General features: G+C 36.0%; 1 protein-coding gene across 1 annotated transcript; it reads left to right on the forward strand.

The window, feature by feature from the left end:
* Positions 1 to 7,309: 7,309 nt before the first annotated feature.
* Positions 7,310 to 15,161, forward strand: LOC145213806 (creatine transporter-like). Its single transcript, XM_080082204.1, has 12 exons — positions 7,310 to 7,396; positions 7,929 to 8,052; positions 8,367 to 8,484; positions 9,174 to 9,306; positions 9,427 to 9,561; positions 10,449 to 10,552; positions 10,821 to 10,945; positions 11,020 to 11,132; positions 11,207 to 11,347; positions 11,835 to 12,030; positions 13,018 to 13,179; positions 13,573 to 15,161. The coding sequence occupies exons 1-10, from the start codon at positions 7,382 to 7,384 to the stop codon at positions 11,946 to 11,948; spliced, it is 1,122 nt and encodes a 373-aa protein (XP_079938330.1). The 5' UTR covers positions 7,310 to 7,381; the 3' UTR covers positions 11,949 to 12,030; positions 13,018 to 13,179; positions 13,573 to 15,161.
* Positions 15,162 to 21,380: the final 6,219 nt, after the last annotated feature.

A 21,380-nucleotide genomic window follows, 5' to 3' on the forward strand; every position in this document is an offset into this window, starting at 1 on the left:
AAATACGGTTGAACGGAATAATTTTGTTTGAACATTATCTTTGTTTGTGTCTACAGAGATTTTGCTACGGTCTACGTCCCAGATGCAGAAAGGAGCATCCCGAATCCTTTCTATTGAAAAGACGAATGATTGCAGTAGATGTTGCCTTGTAGACCTTGTTTTTTTACTACTGTGTTTTGTTGAGCATCGGACATGCGAGTGGTCATGTAAACCATCAGCTAAAATGTATCATATGGAAATGCCTATTAGCTTAGATAAACTTGACGCGCATTGCTTTTTAAAGGAAATCTAAGTCCAACTGAACTGTTTTTTTATTTTGAGTTTAACAGTTTAGCCTCGCGGATACTAATTTTTTATCCTAGGTGATCTGGGAACGCCTAAATACGCGTTTTCACAAACAGCCAGTAGGCTACATGAGCTACCTGACTCATTGAAAGTCTGAATTATAGCCTATATATCTTTTTTAGAAGGTTAGCGACTTCTGTTTGGTTGAAGCCCATTAGGTTTCGCTGAGTTGGAGCCATATGTCGCTTCTTTCTCAGGAAAACACACGTGTTCGGGACGGAAATATGTTTAAAGCCCACCCGTGGAACTGGAACATTTGTAGGGGCTATTGGTCCTGATGACGTCGTACTTATTACTACAGATGTATCTTTCGCTGTAGATGTTTATACTCGAAGTCCCTGGCTGTCTGAGCTACTGCTTGTCTGGGCTTAGTCCAACAAGGAAGATGGCGTTTTAACCTTGATGTTAGTTTATTGCGTTAAGAGAGTTATACGTTCTGACCATGAGAGTTACAACACATGTGAATATATAGTGGCAAAGGTGACGATGACGCAACTGTACAATTGTGTTTAAGGTGTTAAACAGCGACAACTGGCATTTAAGGTCGAGTACTGAAAAGGTGACGATGACGAAATAAAACGTTCATGCAATCACAGACACTCGATGTATACGCGCTTATGTATAACTTCAATACACGATACTCCACACATTTACTTTGACTCAATGTGGAAGAGCAAAATACCAAACACACTTAATTTACAACAACAGTTCACTGCGATTGGCAGTCTAAGCACAAGTTGGTACCCAAAAGATGTTGGTCACAATGTTTAAGTTGCTTTCGAACCCTACCTTACAACAAAACCTTGTTATGTATTCTTACTTCTTAGTTGCTGGCACAATGGAGCAACAGTAAAATAATCAAAGACAAATGAAAAACATATAACACCAAAGTAACAGGTTTTATCAAGTTTACTTTGTTTAACATTATTATTAAACCAAGCAGAGAGCACATGTATTACAAGTGCCAAATAAGCTTATGGTAGTGGTTCTCAAACTGTGCGTCGCGACGCCCTGGTGCGTCGTTTCAATTTTCCAAGGGCGTCGCAGAATAGTTCCGTTATGTGAGTTTTTGTTGGTGTATCAATAAACCCAACTTTAATAATAAGTTCCCGTATTAACTTTTATTTGCTGGTGCGTCGCAAGTCCAGAAAACTTTTCCAGGGGCGTCGCAACACAAAAAAGTTTGAGAACCAATGGCTTATAGTATAACACAACATATAAATTGTTTCATTCGACCGTAATTAAATTATTACTCCGCGCTTCGTCTGTTGCGATTTAAAGCAAAAAAAAACATTAAAACACACACAAAATAATAACACATTGCTAATTTGCTACACGTCCATCATAACCAGAACTTGTCGTCATGTGATTTGTAATTGTAATGTGATTGGTCGGTTTACTCCAAAGTCTATCTATCAAACACAAGTTGTCGCACGAGAATTCATGGAGCGTGAAATGGGGCGACTTTGCACGCTTTTCACAACGCAAAGGATAGGGTTTTGAATGTTTTTTTCAATAACCTGGCTTAACGACTAAATATTTTTTATTTCTAAATTGCCTTGCTGACAAGAAAATTTATGCGTGACGTAAAAATGACGTCATTGGTTGCCAGGCAACGCACAATGTTTGCAGGAAAGCAGTTTTATTGGCACGAGTTTAGCGAAAAAAATTTTCTGCATCGTTTGCTAGCAAATTTGTGAATAAAGTGTAGTAAATATAAATGATCCCGACCGTTTTTAGTAATAAAAAATGTTGATTGTACAGATATTTCAAAAACTTAGAAATATAAGTGTTAACCAAAGCAGTTTGTTTATTAAAGTTATACTTTTTAAAGTCTTTATTTAGGTTAACGGTATACTTATTTTTTTGCTACTGGAAAAAGTGCAAACCTACAGAAATTTGCAATACATTTAACAGTTCTATGATAAGATGAATAAAGTGTTCATATATATAAACTTGCAACTTAAAATAGTAAAAAAAGTGGTTTGGTGGCCTGTTAAGTGCACCAATATAATGAAGAAACTGGTGGATGGGTGGGCTTTTAAAAGAACAAGCCGTTGATTTCAAAGTATCCTTACTGAAGAAGAATTATCTAGTGTCCCATCGCACCAAACCTGTGTAAGAAGTTGCTGTTTGGCATGGCTCCTGGCTTGCAATACCAACAGGCATACAGACTCAGAAAAAAGTAAAACATAAATGCCAATGTTTTATTTTGCAACAATTTTGATTAAAACAGACACAAATAATGACATAAAATAGTAATGCATAACAAGATGGAAAGACAAATAACATTCATTGATTTACATGTAATTTTGTGACATTTAGAAGGCTGACACAGGATCTATTGGACTTCATGTAACTACTGTGTTTGAGTTTATGAAGCTTTAAAAAAACATGTCATACTGTGCAGTGTGTCTCTTAAGTTTTGACTTTTTTGATTTTATGGAATCACCAATTTTGAAAAATGCTAATAATTCTTGCATGTTATTTTATGCCCTTAATGAAATCATTTGGATTTTTTGTGATATCCTCACATAACATGTATTGTGGGAAGTATCAGCTGAAACTGAAATAAATGAAAAAAGTGCCACTTTGGATGCAAAATTTCCCACGAGACTTTTTGTGCTGTACAGGTGAATAGATTCAAGAAGATTTAACAATTTTGTTGATATTGGTTGTTTTATGCATCAATGTTAGTTGTATTTGTTTATATTGCATTTTTTCTTGTGGTTGTGTTGCATATGACAGTACACATATTCAACATGGTATATAGACCTTAATTAATGCAATAAATATTTTTATCACTAAAAAGTGTGAAATATCTTTCAAAAAAATTAAAAAAAGAGGGAAAGATTGTGCAACACCTTTAAAGGTAGTACCAAAAGCTTTCAAAATTCAGTATGTGCTAAAAGCGTCAAAATGCAGTAAATAAACGATGACGTCACTATTACGTCATGACTTTTCTGACCTTGGAGGACCATGGTCAAACTATTTATTCCAATTTTAGATGAATATACATCACAACCTTTTTATCTTTCGGGACTTAAGTAGGCTACATGTATATCTACTGGAAAATTTACCCGCTAAAACCTAATTTAAACTCTATTTCATGTTCATCAGTTCCATTTAAACATTATAAGTTAAGCGTAGTTATATTTTTATTCAAAATTTTGCAGAAATTGCAAAATCAAACACCGCAAAAGTATCCAAATTAATCATTTTATAAATCGGCCCCATAAGGCGCAATGCAAAATTCGCGCTAATTTCGCCCCATTTTCATCCCCACAACTTGTGTTTTCTATGGCGTGCGACAACTTGTGTTTTCTATGGATTTTGGTTTACTCGGTATCAGCATAGTATACTAACATGGTAGTCCAGCTATTGTTACCGTCACGCTTGATTAACTCTGCACGCTTGTCGGATGCTTGCATTGAGTTGGGTGCTTTCAGAGCAGGAAAATGACAAAACTGAGCGTGCGTGGTCGGTTTTATGCATCTACCATTTGTAATATTATTACGTTTGGTTGGAATTGTGCTGTTGGGGAGAATTTACTGAGTTTTTTTGCCTTTTAGTCCTTCTTTAAACGCGTTGAAGTGATTTTAGCGTGGTTTTACCTAACATATTCAAGGGTGCATAAAGCTTGTTACTGATTAAGTTAAAGTCTGGTGAAAATTGAACTTTGCCAAACTGACTGCATTTTTAATGAACTGATATTTAACAACTTTGAACCCGACCAGGAACTCGATTCGGACAGACGAAAAGTCAAGCTTAAACGAAGACCATATTTTTTCCAAAGTTACTCATTTCAAACTGTCAACAAGCGTCAGATTTTTCATAAAAGAACTGATTAGATGAGAAACTAAGCAAAAGAGTGCTGTGAAGCAAAAAGTTTATTTGAAAAAAATTCAAGGTACAAAAACAATTGCTAGACATCATAAACAATAAAACAGTTAAATGCTGTGATAAGTAACATAGAGTTTAGAGTATTTGGAAGGTGATGTTTTGTTCAAGGCAAAAAACAATTTTACAAAAGTAAGCAAAATTGTTAGCAAGTTGCACACCATGCAATCACAGCAGGGCAAGCTGATTTCTTCAATGGAGCAAAACCCTGGAGGTCTCACTTATCCTTCATCAGAGTTACTGCAACTTTTACAAAGTGTGTACCTGAAATGCTCGAGAAAGAGTTTTGTGGCCAACCAACAAGCTAGACTTTTTTGTGTATTGCAAAAGTTTTTCCATGATGTTCATCATGAAAGTTTCTAAAATAGGACATGTGATATTCTGGAAGTTGATATGGATAAAGAGAAAGTACTCAATAGGTTTTAATATTCGTGGATTTATTTATTTGTGTCTTGTCGTTCACGTTTGCCGAAAAGCTCTTTTCTAAAATGTTCCAAAGGTCTACCAAGGAAACCAAAAAAATGGGCTCTGAAAAATATATCAAAATAAAACTGTCAAAAGTGTCTGTACTTTCTGCACAATGTGCTTCTTTTTTCAAATTACAAAAAATGATGCCTCACCAAAATCTGTTCAATACCACAAATGGGTATAAACCACAGAAAACAACTGATTTTTAATGCCTAATTAAGCAACTGCTGGGGAACCAAAGTGATGGCAATATGATTAATAAGCCAATAGATAGATGATAAGTAAGCTGCAAATACTGCTCACTGTTTTGACAAGGTCTCATCAGTGCACCTGATGACAAGACACAGGCCATGTTGGCTAGTGTAGTAACATGCTGAAAAACCTTGACTCGCCAATTCGGTTCATTGCCTCAATTTTAAAGCAATTTCTACAAGAAGATGCCTGTCTATAAGTTTTTAAAAATACACTTCAAAGAGTTCATACAATTGAAAGCTAAAATCGTTTTAATAGCTCTACATGCATTAAACAATAAACCCAATAACTAAAAAACTTCAAAACAGACACGGATTTGTTGCCAGCGGCTTTTAAAAACTAGCTGTTTACCACGTACCTCATACAAAACTTCAGGCGACGTGCAGTGTTAGTCATGCGTAACCGAAATGCGCAGGATAATAAAAGAAACGAGAGGAAAAGAGGAGCTGGACTACCATGTTAGTATACTATGGTATCAGCTAAACACTTGTTGCTGCAATTTTAGTAGGTGCAGGGAAGGAATAGAGTTGTAGACTTAAGATTTATCGCAAAATTATTTTTTTATTACAATCAAGTTTACCAGAAATTTTCATGCAAAACGCAAACCTTTGTTTTCGTGATCAAGCAGAAAAAGGATGAGCCAGCAATCCTTCGCATGTGTATTGTTTTTTTTTGTGTGTGTTTATTTTGCTGTGTTTCTCTACTTAAACAATGTTGATCAAGCTGATATATAACCGCACTGGATGTCTGCAATCATATATAAAAGCAAACTAAATTTACTAATGAAATAAAACTGTTTTTGACAGATTTGTTATTGCTTTGTTGATTTTAAGTTAGATTTGTTATTTTACCTTGTTTTATCAACAACATCAATCAACTATTGACCCGAAAATGTCTGCTAGGGGGTGAGTAAATTTACATCGTTTATGACAAATATTCTTATTCTTGTATTGTTGATTGATGTTTTAAACCTTTTTGAATCTAAATACACTATGGCTGAATAATGCAATTGTTATGGATGTATTTAGAGCTACAGCTTTGTCTATTTCTCTGCTATTGATGATGTCAAATACATGTAAACTCCCAAAACAAAAACCTGTCTTTTGCAGGCATTTTGCATTGCTGAGTCCAGCTTTTCGACACGATTCCGATTCGCTAGAACATTGTGTTTTGGCTTATTTTGAAGCTTGTGTTTAGGATAAACTTTGCAAGACATTATATGGAGCACCCCTGGCGTTATGACGTTCATATCGATAAATATTAATTTTAAAATATGCGTATTAATAACTGAAAAATATTTTTTTTTAAGTTTGTGCGCTGAAAAGCTTTAAAAGCGTAGAATATTGTGTCAGTAATTGTATCTTTTTTAGTTTTAGCGCAAAGCGATTACTCACCAGCTTTACTCTGGTCTTTCAGGGTATGGTAGCTGCAATTGCAATTAAAAAACAATTTTCCTGGCCATTTTTTAACTGCAACTGCAATTTTAGCATAAAGTCCTGCCTGGTCCTGTTGATCACTTGCATTGTACCATGTATAATTGATCTTGCATGCAGAGGGTATGCATGTGCACACATGTGACATGGTGGTCCTGCACGCCTTAGATTTCTTCAGAAACTGCCATATTCTGCAGACTGGTTCAGAGTCAATAATTTAATTGGTCACAAAGATTGTTGTTAATTAATTGTGTGTTTTTGTACTGTCAGTATACAGACAAATTAGTTAAATGCCAATTTGCCAAGATTTATGCATTTATTTGAAATTTGCAATTAACTGGATTATACAATTACACACATTATGATGCAATTAAACAGTTTGCACGTAATCAAATTTTGTCTGTTTATTATGTGTAATTATGTGTGTTTTAGCTCATTTTGAAACAATTTGGAGGCATTGATTTTTCATGTGTCATATTTTGTTGGCATTGTAAATTTATGGAGGTCACCATATCTTACTGTTGAAAATCAAGGAGGTTTGCAAACATATATTTTATGAAAACACTGCAGTGAACCAAATGGCGTATTGTGTGACAGCACTCATTGCAAAACAAATATGACATAATCATTTAATATTTAAAACGACAACACTTTGTAAATTTAATTTGCTTAAAACAATAATTAACTTTTATCACTAGTCATGATTGACTGGAGACTCCAAAAAAATGCAGAAAAATGGCATTTACGTATGTTTGTTTTACACAAAAAGTCCAAAATGTTATTTTAATTTTAAACATTCCGTTAAATATTTTGAGTTCTTCAGTGGCTATCATGTTTAAATATATAATTGGTCTGTTTTATTTTTAGGAATCTTTCTCATTGTATATGCCTTTTGTCTTACATTGATTGCTGTGCCTTCATATGTTTGCCAAGGATTTCATGGTCTGCATACAAATCAAGGGCGGCTTGGTGCATGGAGCTTGATGCCACTCATGAGGGTTAGTAAAAACATAAAATATAAAGTTATTTGTCATAATTTCATTTTATTAATTTCTGAGTTCTGATATCTTAATAGTGTTGCATGTAATTTGGCAAATTAGCATTTACTTTTTGCATTGTTACCAAAAGAATTGATTCTCCTAACAATTTTATTATGCGAAGGGGACCCAGGTCAACAGTTTGCAAAAGCCTACTGCAAAATACTTCTTATTTTTGTCAGTGTCTGTATTACTATTTTAAAACTTAATGTGTACAAAACCATTTCAATGTCAAAGCCTGAAATTAAATTGTAGTTTTTTTTGTAGTATATATATATATAGTACTTTTTCTGTTTTTTTTACTACAATTCCAAATATATGATCAAATGGTGTGTATGATAAATTGTTAGGTAGTATGTAGTATATACAAAACGGAAATATAAAGCAATGAAACCTTTCTAGTTTTAAAATTAACAAAACTTGAATGTACAAACAATATTATGTTGATAAGACAGCATAACTTTGCAGTACTTATAAGAATCGATGTTGACAGGGTGTAGGATGGGCTTCATTGTTTCTTGTGACATTTGCAATGCTATCCTACATGACAATAATGACCATGGGAATCATTTACCTCTGGCATTCATTCTGGAATAATCTTCCCTGGAGCCAGTATGGTAAGAAGAACTAATAAAATTGTTTTGCTTCAAAAAAAGGCAATTATGGTTTCCTTCTCTTAAAAGAATCCTTTCTTTTCCCTTCACCTTTCTTGTTAAACTTAGAATATAGTACAATACATGTGCCATGCTCATCTCTTTTTGTGTGGATGCTATCTCCAGAGAAAGATGTTGTTTGTTAAACAAAATTTTAACACACGCACATGGTGTTGTGTAACCATAATAAGTTTATTCCCAAATGAAAAACCATTACCATTTGACACGAGTTGACACCCACAAATTTTCTGGTTTTAATGGGAATATTTTACATGCAGATAATGATTGGAACACAGCTTCATGCACTAAACTCGATCAATTTGGTAACAGTTCAACATCGGCCATTACTGGATTGAATTACACAAGTGACGCCCTTTCTCAAACCCAGTTTTTAAAGTAAGTCTTTTACAACAGGACTTGTTTCAAGCTTGTACCTGCTATCAAGTGAATGCTATAATCGTTTTTACGAGCCTGCACTTCGTAAACTGGGTAGTCCACTGGAGAATCGGCTTTGTTGCGTCTTTGTGTGGCAGTCTAAAGTGGCGTTGGTTTCCTTGCTGAAGAACTGTATTACTCAGAAATTCGTCGGTTTCTTTTTAATGCAGCAGATGTTAAACCGCGAGCTTCCTAATGTTGTTTCGCCTAGTCAGTGTGTAAGACTGCGCTGTGGCGTTACTAAAAATGAATTACTTGTTATTTTCCGGTTTGCCATATTGACACTCACATGACGCTTAAACAGTTGGTATCAAAACAAACCATACCATGAACCTGTTTCTAGTTGAATTAAAAATGTGCTTTATACTTTAACTAATGCTAAGAGTCCTACGACTTGTCTGCTCTTAAACTTATTCGTAACAAAGTTTCATAATACTAGTATTTTTTTTACTTATATATATATGTTTGAAATAAACTTAAATTTAAACGCCAGTTTTGTTTCACAATAATCAACATACCGGTTAAATGTAATTTGTCTTTTGCTTTTTTTAATTCTACCCCACTTTAACATCTATTCCGTGCATGATTAGTATACACCATGGAATTGGCTGACGAGTATTGCACTGTCTTTGTAAACCTATTTTCCTCAGCAATTACGTGTGGAGGATTCCTAACGTTGAAAGTAGCTTTGATGGGGAGTTCAACTGGCCGATGTTGTATGCTTTTGCTGCCGTCTTTGTATTATCCATGCTTAACATCAAGGCTGCAGCTTCGAAGTCTAAGGTGCTGTTGACATTTTTGGTTTATCTTAGGTTTGCTGAACAATACGTGGCCTCAATAAACTGAACTTCTGATATCTTATGTTTGTGTGTTATCGACTAAAATCCCCGTATTTAAATGTAGGTCTGTATTGTGGGAGCATGTTTCCTCTACATTCTTATGTTGGTTTTGGTGGTGGTCGGTGCAAGATTGGAAGGTGCTGCAATCAGCCTTCATGCTCTTTTCACCTTTGAATGGTCGCTGCTTATGAATCCACAGGTAAAGATGTACATTAGCACAGTGCTTGTCAACCTTTTTTGAAATGGTACACCCTTTTAACGTTTACTCAAAAATCGTACACCCCAAAATAGTAACTTTATTAACTTTTTAATGCAGAAATAACTATGACTAACAAGAGAAACATTAAATTATGACGTCAAAAATAGAAGATAGTAATTCACAAGCTACGTACACTTGAGATACAGTTGTACCATGTATTGTACACTCCAGTAAGTCTGCTCTTTTAAAATACAAACCTTCCTATTGAGGTACTTGGTCATAGGTGTATTGTATCTGGTACACCCCAACACACCCTATCAAAGTGGTACACCCTTTAAAAAATATGGTACACCCTGAGGTGTACAATACACCCGGTTGAAAAGCACTACATTAGCACCTGCTATAAAAAATAGATTGTTTTAAGTTTTTGAATTAACTATCTTATGGCGTTGACCTCTGTACAGGCGAGCCTTACAAAATGCACATGTGCTGTGATCATACGTGTTTGAATTGATTTTATAGTGTTTAATACTTTTTATTTGAATAAAAAATAGCAGAATGGTTGGTTAGCATGCTTTGTGCCACGATTTTTACGTAACCCAGCATATGAAATTGCGCCACTGCCCGATGTGTGCGGTCATCATTAACATTCCAGAGGTGGTTTACATCAGATAACCAGACTAGTCTTAATGTGTGGCACAGGCGCATCAATATTTTAACCTGACTGTATCGATGCAGGCGCTTCAATAATTCAAAACGTTTTCAAACTTGCGAATAGCTTGGTTATCATTTTATGTGATTGCGCCATGGCATCAATAACAAAGAGGTCCGGTTCTCTTACCAAGTTGTAGGAATTTATCGTACAAATTGCATATATTTCTTTTAAGACGTGGGGTGATGCAATGTCCCAAGCTCTGTACTCCCTTGGGGCCGGCTTTCTTGCTTTGACTGCTTTTGGAAGGAACAGCCGTTCTGGTCACAACTTTTGCATGTACGTAGATCAATGGTTGTGTAACGCAGAACTTTTCAAACTTTTTAGCAGGCGGTCAATTTTAGCTACTTTTTTATATTGCGACTTCTCACGTTTAGCAAAATTTTACATACGTTAATGTGTTCGTTTACCTGAGTATTTTCGTTGACTGCCAGTTTGGGAAACCCTGCATGCTGTCAAGTAACAATCAACCAAAAGTCCAATGTAGTACTGTACTATGTTTCTTATGTTTCACCTACGTATGATATAACACCTTAATCTGCTGCAGGTCGGCCTTTAGTCTTGCTTTGACAAGTTTTGTGACCTCGCTTTTGATGGCTGTGGCGACTTACTGCGTGTTGGGTCACCTTGCTTACATCACAGGTGCAGCAATCAGTGACGTGGTTCAACCAGGTACGGTATTATATATTGTTGTTGGTTTACACCACATAAATAAAGTAACTTCGGTTAAAATATCTAAAATCAAGGTCCTGGTTTGGTCTTCCAATTGATTCCCATTATCATGGATCACATGTACGTTCCGCAATTATGGTGTGTTGTCTTCTTTTTGGTTCTTATCATTGTGGCTCAAGACAATGTGGTAAGAACCATTATACTAGTTAGCTAAAGCATCTTGATACTGAAGATTGTCGGTAACATAGACTTTGTATGCAGTTTTGCGAGTTTACTGGTCTGATGACGGTCGTTGGGGATGCACGTACTATTGTGGATGAAGCTCCATGTGCAAATAGGTGCTGCAGGGTGGCTATAGGGTTGGTATTCTTTATCTTGACCATCGCACCGCTTTTTACTGCGGTAAGTTTTTAAATATTGTTTATACGCTTATGTCGTAAACTGCCAATTGCGAAAAAGGCTTTACCAAGTTGCCGGGAAAACCGTTATCCCAACTAGCAGTTTCTGTAATTTTTTTGTGCATATGGAAAATAATATTATCCCAGTAAAACTGTAAGTATATGGCAATTACGCAAATTTTAACTTGACCTAAAATTTTGTGTACCACTTTACACAACACATTTAATGAAAGCAGTTTGTTTTTGCCCTGAAAGTATGCCTAAAAATTGGTGTTGGGCTAAAATAGGTTCCAATATGTTTTTGTACTGATGTACACATGCCTTCAACAGCCGTACTATGATGGTTAAATTTATTGGTCATCAATCTTGTGTGTTTGGCAGTTGTTTAAGTCCTGTTTAAATATTTAGGGTTTTGTAATGTCAACTGCATAATTATCTATCAAATGTAACTTAAAAAAAATGTGCTACATTTGTTGCTCTACATTTTACAGCAAGCCTTCTACTTCTTCGAATTGATCGACTCGTACAGAGTAATAGGCTTTCCCTTGTGTTTGTTGGAATGTTGGAGGTGCTCGCTGCTGGTTGGTTTGGACAATTCCATCTGAAATTGCACCAAACCGCTGGTAGCCGTATGGCCTCCACAATTATCTATACTGTTGGAAACTCTTTACACCAGGACTGATGATGGTGAGTGGGCCAGCATTTAAAATATATTTCGGGTTTTTGGCCTCTTTGGTTAGTTAAATTTGCAACCTTGTTGACAAACAACCTTAGGTTTGTCGGTTTTTGGTTTATTTTGACGTGCAGTGCCCATTCATTTTCTGTAAGTGTCCGTTTCAAGCACCATACACTGAAGTTTTTTTTGCGAATGTTTGACGCGAATGGGAAAACTACGCCCAACTTTTTTGAACATTTTATGTATTGCCTTGTTCAAAAACCATTCGTAAAAATACCACTTACGTATTTTTGATGCAATTGAACCAAGTTACCCGAACCCTACCTGGGTTTTGTAGAACCTAAAATTACTAATCGCCGCCACAAACGGTTTACACAAACAACTTATCTGGTTTTATGCCAAAATATGCAAATTAAGTGACAGTATGGAAAGAATTTTTATTTACATTGGTTAGATAAGATTGGGCATTTTTTTACAAGGATCATTTTCGATTGATCATGTCACGTACACAAAATAGACGTGTTCAGGACCGTCCAATCACGGCGCATTGTTAGGAAGTTGCGGAAGTAATACTACTGGTCGGGCAAAAAGATTGTTTACTCTCTAAAGTCCAACTCCTTTATATCGCCTATTTCGTTTCCAATGCATGTATAAGCGTACCACAAAAGATTTAATACAAGTGTGTGTTCATGATTTAAATAATACTGTATTAAAGGTATTTTATCCATACCCAAAAATTAATCTGCCCACTACGTTCTCGAATACAATTCTCATTTTTGTGGAACTCCTTAAAAATAATATTTGTAAAGAAGTATAAACAGGTAGATTATATAAAAGAAGAAAAAAATGGCAACTTTTGTAAACACGCCGCATATAACCACTGTTGACCTTGAAAGACCTCTGTAAAACGCATTGTCATGTTACATCACGTGATTGTTTGTGCCTTTTTTAAACTCCCGTTGTAAAGCTTTAATCTAAAACCAATGTATGTTCAACAGTTTGTCGTGATGACCTCCATTCTTGCATGGACTGAAGGTGACTATTTGTATCCATACTGGGCAAATTTGACTAGTTAGATTTTGTTGGCCTGCACCACAATATGTGTTCCCATCACAGCCGGTTACTTCTTGCTCACAACCAAGGGTGAAACCTTTAAGCAGGTGCGTGTAGTAACATAGCAGTTGCAAGCCGCCTTTACATTATTCTCTTTACTAACTACACATCGCTCTTCTATTAATTGTATTGTTTTAACTTACGTTTCAACGTCCAATTCGGGCCGCCTTCATCAATATAATTTCACTTCAAAAGTAAATAACGACCCCTATAGGACGTTGATACGTCGGTAAAAACAATATTTTTTTCCAGAAGATCATTATTCAATTTGTATATTATGCCTGGCAGCAACGATTTTTATTTTTCCTCGTTGTTCTGTCGCAAGCCATGAGCTGATTTTATTTTAAACTATGAACTTGTTGTTTGTTGTAAATTAATGTTGCGCTTTACCATGGATGCATGTACAGTTTTTGTGTGTAACTTTTATTATTATTTTCCAGAAGTTCTTCAGGGGTATGCGTCCTGTTAGCAACGAGCAAAATCCAGAAGGAGACGATGTTAGCGACCAAAAAATGCTCTCATCCACCACTGCCCTGTAGAGTAACAAAACAACTGAGCATCTATGTCGATGTAACGGCACCATTTGTACATATAACTTACAATAACGAATATTTGTTTTCGTTTTAAGAATCTGTGCGCTTAGAAAGGCCCCAACTCACCACTGACATACAGGGCTAATATGGTAGGGTTGCGTTCAAAAAAAAATGAAAAACCACGTCCATACCTCCGACTAACAACCAAGCATCTCTGATGGTGTAACGGCATCATTTGTCCAGTTCAATGAAAGTAATTTGATATTTTGTACTTGAGTTCCAGTGTTGTGTTGATATGTCGACTAGTTTTTCATTGTATGTATGTATAGGTCCTAAAGTTTATTATTTATTTTGAAAGGCTGAAAGTCAGGTCGGGTTCGGGCTTTTGAGTTAAAAAAATGGTCCTGATTTTATACTCGGCATTTTTGCAGCGTTTTAACCAACTTTCGTCCCATTTCTGGGCTTTGTTTCAAAACTTTCTGGCTCGGGCCTCAAACTTACACACTGCAATGATGTACCGAGCTTTAAGTTTTTGATTCGTCAAACCGATAATACGCCACAGAAGATTGTATTTTATGTTGTCACTTCGCAAAGTTATTTGGTGCTCACCATGTAACAAAATAACGCAAATAAAACTCTGATGCTATAAATGTATCTCGGTTGATAGCGATGCAATTTTCGCACAAATCCATTTTAGGTGCTCAAGTTTAATCTTGCATTTACACTGCCGTAAGCATCAATATTGATTGTTTTTTTTTAAGATTATGGCTAATGTCCTCCCAGACACGGCCTAAACCGCAAAACAACTAAGCTAAAGATGTTTTTTTGTGGACAATTGACATTTCCACAGGTGTAACCCATCTAAGATGTTTTGTACATAGTATACCTGGCGTTTGAATCGCTTTATCCACATCGTTCGAATTCTTGCCACTGCTTAACCTAAACATCCATATACACACTCGCTAGTTTTTTAACATTCGTATTTTTGCCTATACTTCACTGGTTAGTTAACACCCATTGTTTTTGTGAAACCTCTGTTTTAGCTTTTGAAAGTTTCCTTTCAGCAATAAAAAATAAATCCTAATTGTAAATCATGTATTCATGTATGTACATCGAACTATGTGTACGTTTTTAATATGCTGACCAGTTTTTTTAGCTTTCGACTTGCCAGTATTCGTTCGAAAAGAGATTGTAACTAAAACACATCAAACAGTATCATTACCATGGTGGTGTTATGATAACCTTTTGTTGTGCATGATATGGGTCATTTACATGTCGTTATTCGTTTTTGTTTTTGTAAAGCATTCGATTTACACACGTTTTACTGTGTACTAACAAAACACATGCTGTTGTTCCTGAGAAAGGCTGTTTATGTCATTGTCGTGCAACGCTACACCCTTAATAAATGATCTGCTGTAACTGTGATACTTTAAACCTCCGAATAATTGTTGTTACTTCATGGCTGTTGTCTTAAACAATAAAAAAACTGCATGTCGTTTGCTTCATGAGTTTACACTGACAAAAGGTTCGTTCTACCAACATATCTCTAAACACGTGTTCTGATTGTCTTAGGTGGAGTTCGTCTATGCACTTTAGGCATAAAATAGTGATGGATTTGGATGAACCTTTCACAGCTGGCAGATAAGGCCATGTTTTGTTATCTGTTTGTTTGAGCACTGCGCTTAATTCGTTAGCCCTCAAATAGTAAAACGTTGAACATATTGCTGGATGTCGTATAGGTGTTCTAGTGCAACTGTACGCATGTTGATTGTGGTTGCATGCCTTAGTATATATAACTTAAAGCAGTGATGGGCATATTAACCGTCGCGTGTTTGCTCCAAACGCCACAGGTGGCCAAACTAGTGAATAGTAACCAATTGGTATACATATTAACAGGAGTCGAACTTGGGTTATTATACTTGGTATTTGATTGTTGGCCCCCAATAGCCCCCTAATTATTGTTGAAAAATGTCCGAATTGATCGAAGTTTAAAGGCTTTGTACAATAGAACATGTAGGGGCGCAATTACCGAATTTTATGGTATTAGCTTTGGTCTTTAAGTTGTGATTATAGCAGCTTATTTTTTACCGCTTCTGAGGCACAAGTTCAGGGAAGGGCCAAAAAGCTTTATCCCCCAAAATTTTGACAATTTACAATTTGGTTTCATCAATCGGTATATTGAGCCAGTTTGTACAGAACCACAACTCTTATTTTTTTTTCTTGCTACCCTACTACACACAAGTCGCAACGTACATACAAATGTGTGTGTTTTTGCTATTCGCTAGTGTTGTGTTGTTACGCAAACCTGATACCGACATTTTTTCTCGTTCAAACCCTGGAGCTTAAACAAGGGGTATCCAAAGCATTTTTTAGTGGAGGGCCGCATTTTGGACTTTTTAAAGTTCAGTGGGCCTGGTTTGGGGGAATGCCTAAAACGCAAAGTTTGATTTGTCAGTTTATAAAAAGTCCAAGTTTAGGTCTGTTAAGGTAACGATTAAATTTTTTAAGTAGGCCCTACCACACATTCGAATGTTCTTGCGATCGCTTCCATTTGTTTTCTCCATCGTGTCTGTGCGCAAGTGATCTTAGAAAATTTGGGAACCACTGTTCTGGTTATAACTGACGAGAGAGATAAATAATAACAAAAAAACTGATTCCAAATCTTTGGATAAACATTAACATTTTTAAGTTTTATATCATGTCGTCGTTTGCCAAGACAACCGATGGACCCTTCACGACAGAACTAAGTTGATGCTTTTTGCAATTATGTTCCCGAATTTGTCAAAATTTATATAAAACTGAGACACTCCCTCGTCTCACCCGCGCCGAAACAAAAGGAAAAAAAAACGAATCAGGATCGTATATGTTTGTTTTGTTGTAGAATGGGGCTAGGAGCACGGCGGATCGGATTAAAAACATTGGTGGGCTGCAGTTGACTCTAGCTGGTTTGGATCACCACGTTGCGAACTATTGTGTTAAATGCCTGAAACAAACCACGGAAACAGATGGTCGTGTGGGAAATCTATGTTCCTTGTGCTTACTATATCCGTAAATGAATGTGATGTGCAATGTTGCTGACTCAGCAAAATTACACGTTAGAGCTGAATTGCTTGAAAAACTTTTATCTGCAAATATGCCAATGAAGTGTACAAACAGCGGGAATATTTTACCCACAATATATGAAAACAATGGGACACATTGAAAAATTAATGCATACACTTACCTGGGTTAAAAAAAAAACTAACATCAAGATCTGTTAAAACAAACAGCACAGAAAAAAAGCTTTTAAGTGCCATCAGTTTCTTACCGACAACAGTTCACACACAAAGTTATTATGAATTTAATGTAGGCTTGTTTAATTGGTCCCTGTACCTTCAGCGTTTAAGTCTGGCGCGACATGGTCACCACACGTTGTCTAGAAATCTGACGAAAAGTTAAACGCAGTCAGACATTGTTTCATGGAAAACACTTCGCAACCTACGCAAGTTGTGTAGGTATCGGCAAGTCACCGCTACTAACATGGATAACGTGGTTCATGCGTCATCACGTGACGTCACATGTCTTTTTTTTCGGTAACGAAAATGCAGCAGATTGCAACCAGCACTTTTGAGGTCAAATAAAAACTAACAGTGTACAAGGGAACGTACACAGACGTTAAGGTATTAACTGAAAAAGCTGTCTAGAATATCGACCATTTTTGTATACTGAAGCATTGGTTGTCGTTTTACAGATTGAAAAGAAAATGAAATTGGTAATTTTTGTTTACGTAGCTGCCATTACAACATCAGCCTGGTCACAAGAGCAATGGATAAGTTTAAGGGGATTTAATTTTAGTTATGCCATCGCCCAGTCTGGAAGCTCGTTCAACTCATCGGATCTTGGAAACATATGCCACACTTTACATCCTGAAGCGTATCCGGTTGTCATAAAGAAGTATGATCATCAACTTTTTTTGATTAGTCAAATGACTTCCGCCTGGAAGAACGCAGGTGCTAAACCAAACATTAACTTTAAATCAACATTACTGTAAACACAGTGGTATTTTGTATAGTTTGAGTTTTTGTTAGACTGACTAGTACTACATGTTATTACAGCTTTTTGTGTACAGAAATGGATCTTTTCTACATCGGTTTGGTAAACAGTGAAAGTGGGTTTGTGTGGCGGCATGTCGAACGATTAACGTTACCAACATTTTGGGTGGATGGATACCCGAAAAACTTGAGTAACGCACGATGTGTTGCTATGATACGAAAAGAAACAATTCGGTCGATCAATATGTGGAAAACCGTTGCCTGTTCATCTCCTGGTAACGTAATTTGTCAATTGGACGACGCAAAAGGTAAATGTTACCATAAGCACGCTTTATACAAGACCGTTTTATGTAGCGGTTTAAACCGTCAAGCTATTCCAACTTACTTCATTGAATCAAATGACAAAGGTTTTTGATAAAAAGTAAATAGAATTCAAGTCATTTTTATTTGTATTGTCACATGGGTTTATTATCGAGAACGATCTTAATGGTTGCGCAAGTATTTTTTGTGAATATTTTTGTTGATAGAACGGGTTCTAGCTTTAAAACCGTGAAATGAAGTGTATGAAATGTGTAGTTCAAAAAAACGAAAACAAACCTCTTTTCGGTTGACTGTGACCTGCTTTAATCAAACAAAACTGCGCAAAAGCTTACAGTGTTTGACAGGTTAAAATTATTACTGAAATATTTCCATTCTAGATACGAACACATCTACAATACCAAACACCAGCACGCCTCTATCAGTCGCAGAAACATCTGTGCCTGCAGTATATCAATCAAATACCATTGAATTTGTTAGTTCTGCGCCAACCACCGTTGTAACCTTTTTACCCACGACAAATACAAAAGAAACCATATTACCTGGTAAAAATAGATGAATTATGATTTTGATTTGGAATTTTACAAATGTTTTTGCTTGCAGGAAATTCAAATATGAACCGAACGTATTTTACCATCATCGTGGTAGAAGCGTTTATTATTCTGTTACTGGTCATCATAATTGTGTCAGTAATTTTTTACTTTTTAGAAAAAATCAGGTACGTGAAATTTAAAAACTTCAACACACACACACTGGGAATGTTTTTTTTTTCATAAAACTGTTCATGTTTGTTAATTCAGAAAAATGGAATTTCCGGTTAAAAAGAAAGAACGTTCTTCAGAAGGTAAGGAACTCTAACAACAATTGCTAATCCAAACTCAATCTTTTTGACAGAATGTAACAACTAAATTTAAATTGATTATAATTAAGTTGTAATCTGGTACCTGGTTTGTTCAGTTGCGGCGGAATTTGGAAGTAATATCGACAGCTTTTCGTCTGTTTCTGAAGTTTCTGAAACAAACCAAGCTACATCGGACCTTTATTTCTCTTCGGAACAACCCCAAATACCATTCCGAAAAAGTTTATCTGGAAAACGTTCCTTTTCCAAACATTGTGCCCCAAATAGATCAAAGAAAACGAAAGTTGATTCCAATCCTAACAATGTTGAAATGAATAGCATTTCTGAAGTCAAAGGTGTAGACAATTCGGAATATGGAAAAGGCAAGTCTTTTTGCGTGGTTGACTCTAACGGAGTTGCTCAATCTAATCCGAGAAGAGTGACTGAAAGTTACAGTGTTGTTCGGAAACTTTAAAATTGTATCACAGATGAAGAGCAGAATGTAAATATACTGAATTGCCTCACATAAACAAAGTATTTTATTACTATTTATGTAACACATCCTTCATATCGCTGATGTAATAAAGCATGTCGCTTTGTCACGCTATTTGGGTTTTGTATTCGTTATTATTTTATTATTGTTTATTTATTTTTGACAAGACTTACATTATATTAATCTGTTGCTTACATTTCGGTAACCCCAAACTAAGGTTGTTAGATGAGTGCCAATTTTTACTAGCACGTTTTCCGGAAGCTACATGACGTGTTATTACGTCATTGCAATTTGTTCCGCTATTTTCCCACGAAAGTGTGGGTGAATAGTTTAATATTGCAGCATACTTCTGTCAAGCTTTTGTTGACCGCAAGTAAACTTTGGTTGAAAGACTGCGACAGTGTCAACATTATAGAACGCCACTGTACGTCTACCACTTTCCTCAAGTCAAATCGTTTCTGTCTTAATACAGTAAAAGTCTTTTATTTAACATTTTTTTAACATAAAGTGACAAACGTCCACGGGTCCGTCCGCCTTGAACTGATACATTATACATAAGCTATTGTTGCCAGGCATAATATCAAGTTTGTAGAGCTCTTCTGGCAAATGTAATTTAGAAGAGCTCTACAAACTTGATACATTATACTTTTATATTGTTCTCGGATGTCATAACATTTCGATGTTTGTCGCTGTAGCGAAATTTCGTTAAAGCGTGTTTGAAAGAGGAAAAAAATTCGACCAGTTGGTTAAGTTGGAGTGGTGTTGATATGTCTGTGCCGCTTGTCTCAAACGTCTTTGAGCTTTTACTTTTGTCATACAAAATACATTTAGATACTGATAGCCCGTTTTTGTGGCAAGATCTTTTACTAAAAGCCTTAGATCCCTTTTAAAATCGTTGAAACCAGCAAAACCGTAAAAATGCACAGTTTTGTTGGCACTACCATTGGCTTTCAAGATCGATATTCTAGAAATTGAAAGTGAAAACTTGTATGGTGTCGTTTATAAAAAAGTTCCGCCGTGGCAATTTGTACGCAGTGTAACACAAGACTTGAATAACGGAGAAACGTATTGCAACAGTAAACAAAACCAAGGAAGCTTTCGCATTAGCTCTTGTACCGCTTGTAAATCAAGCATTTCCAGAAGACAGCAATGCTGTACATGCTGTTCACTTCTCTGCTTACTGGCTTTAGGGGTAAACGCCTTGTAGATAAGAATTGGTCGAAGCGAGACCCGAGTTTTAGAAAAGCGTCGCGTCGAGCAATTAACGCTCACGGTTCATTTATGGCTGCGAAAAGTCGCTGTAAGTTAATGTTTGTGTGGTAAAGCCTGGAGTTAACGCAGTCAGGGATAAGTTTAAATGCTTGACAGATGAGATTAAACAGCTACAACAGAAGCTAAACAATATGAGAAATAAGATCATGCGATTTTTCTCTTTTCGGTGCTTCAATTGAAATGATAAGGAACATTTTGCAAAAAGACCAAAAAAGGCTAGCTTTGGACTGGAAAGGAGTGTGATCAGATTCGCAATTAAAGACGCCGTTTCCTGTCAGTATCATGAGCCTAAGGTATAGCACCAAGAAGTATTAACACATAGAACGCCAACCAGAGTGTGTTGAACAAGTAGAACAATGTTGACATCAATGGTGTTTCTATGATTGCTTTACAAAAATAAAGTAACTGCTTAAGTAAAGTAATTTGTTAAAAAAAAGAATCCCATTAAAACAGACCTATGTTTCAGAGTCGGAGGCATTTGATCCAAAGGAGGGCATAGGCTACTCGGTACAAGTTATATGTTGAACCAAAATTTGTGGTGAACTGCAAGTTGATGACGCTGTACTTGCACGGTGGGTCAGCTTCTTGTTATTCGAACCACTTTACACATAATCACAAATGTTATACTTTTAGTATCAATTGTGATTTTATTTAAAAATATGTTTTAGTTCCGTGCTTGACTAACTTTGTTGGATTATTGCTGCCGATAAGACGTTACAATCTCTACTATGTGCGTAACAATGAAATTGGAAGGCGTATTGTC

This window comes from Phallusia mammillata, chromosome 2 (assembly GCF_965637545.1).
Source record: "Phallusia mammillata chromosome 2, kaPhaMamm4.hap1.1, whole genome shotgun sequence".
Classification (NCBI taxonomy): domain Eukaryota; kingdom Metazoa; phylum Chordata; class Ascidiacea; order Phlebobranchia; family Ascidiidae; genus Phallusia; species Phallusia mammillata.

What these genes read in the sequence shown, in the direction of transcription:
- LOC145213806 (XM_080082204.1), top strand. An exon ending in CTGCAGCTTCGAAGTCTAAG is followed by an intron (nt 9,307 to 9,426) that starts GTGCTGTTGACA and finishes ATTTAAATGTAG; the next exon opens with GTCTGTATTGTGGGAGCATG. An exon ending in CAGTGACGTGGTTCAACCAG is followed by an intron (nt 10,946 to 11,019) that starts GTACGGTATTAT and finishes TCTAAAATCAAG; the next exon opens with GTCCTGGTTTGGTCTTCCAA.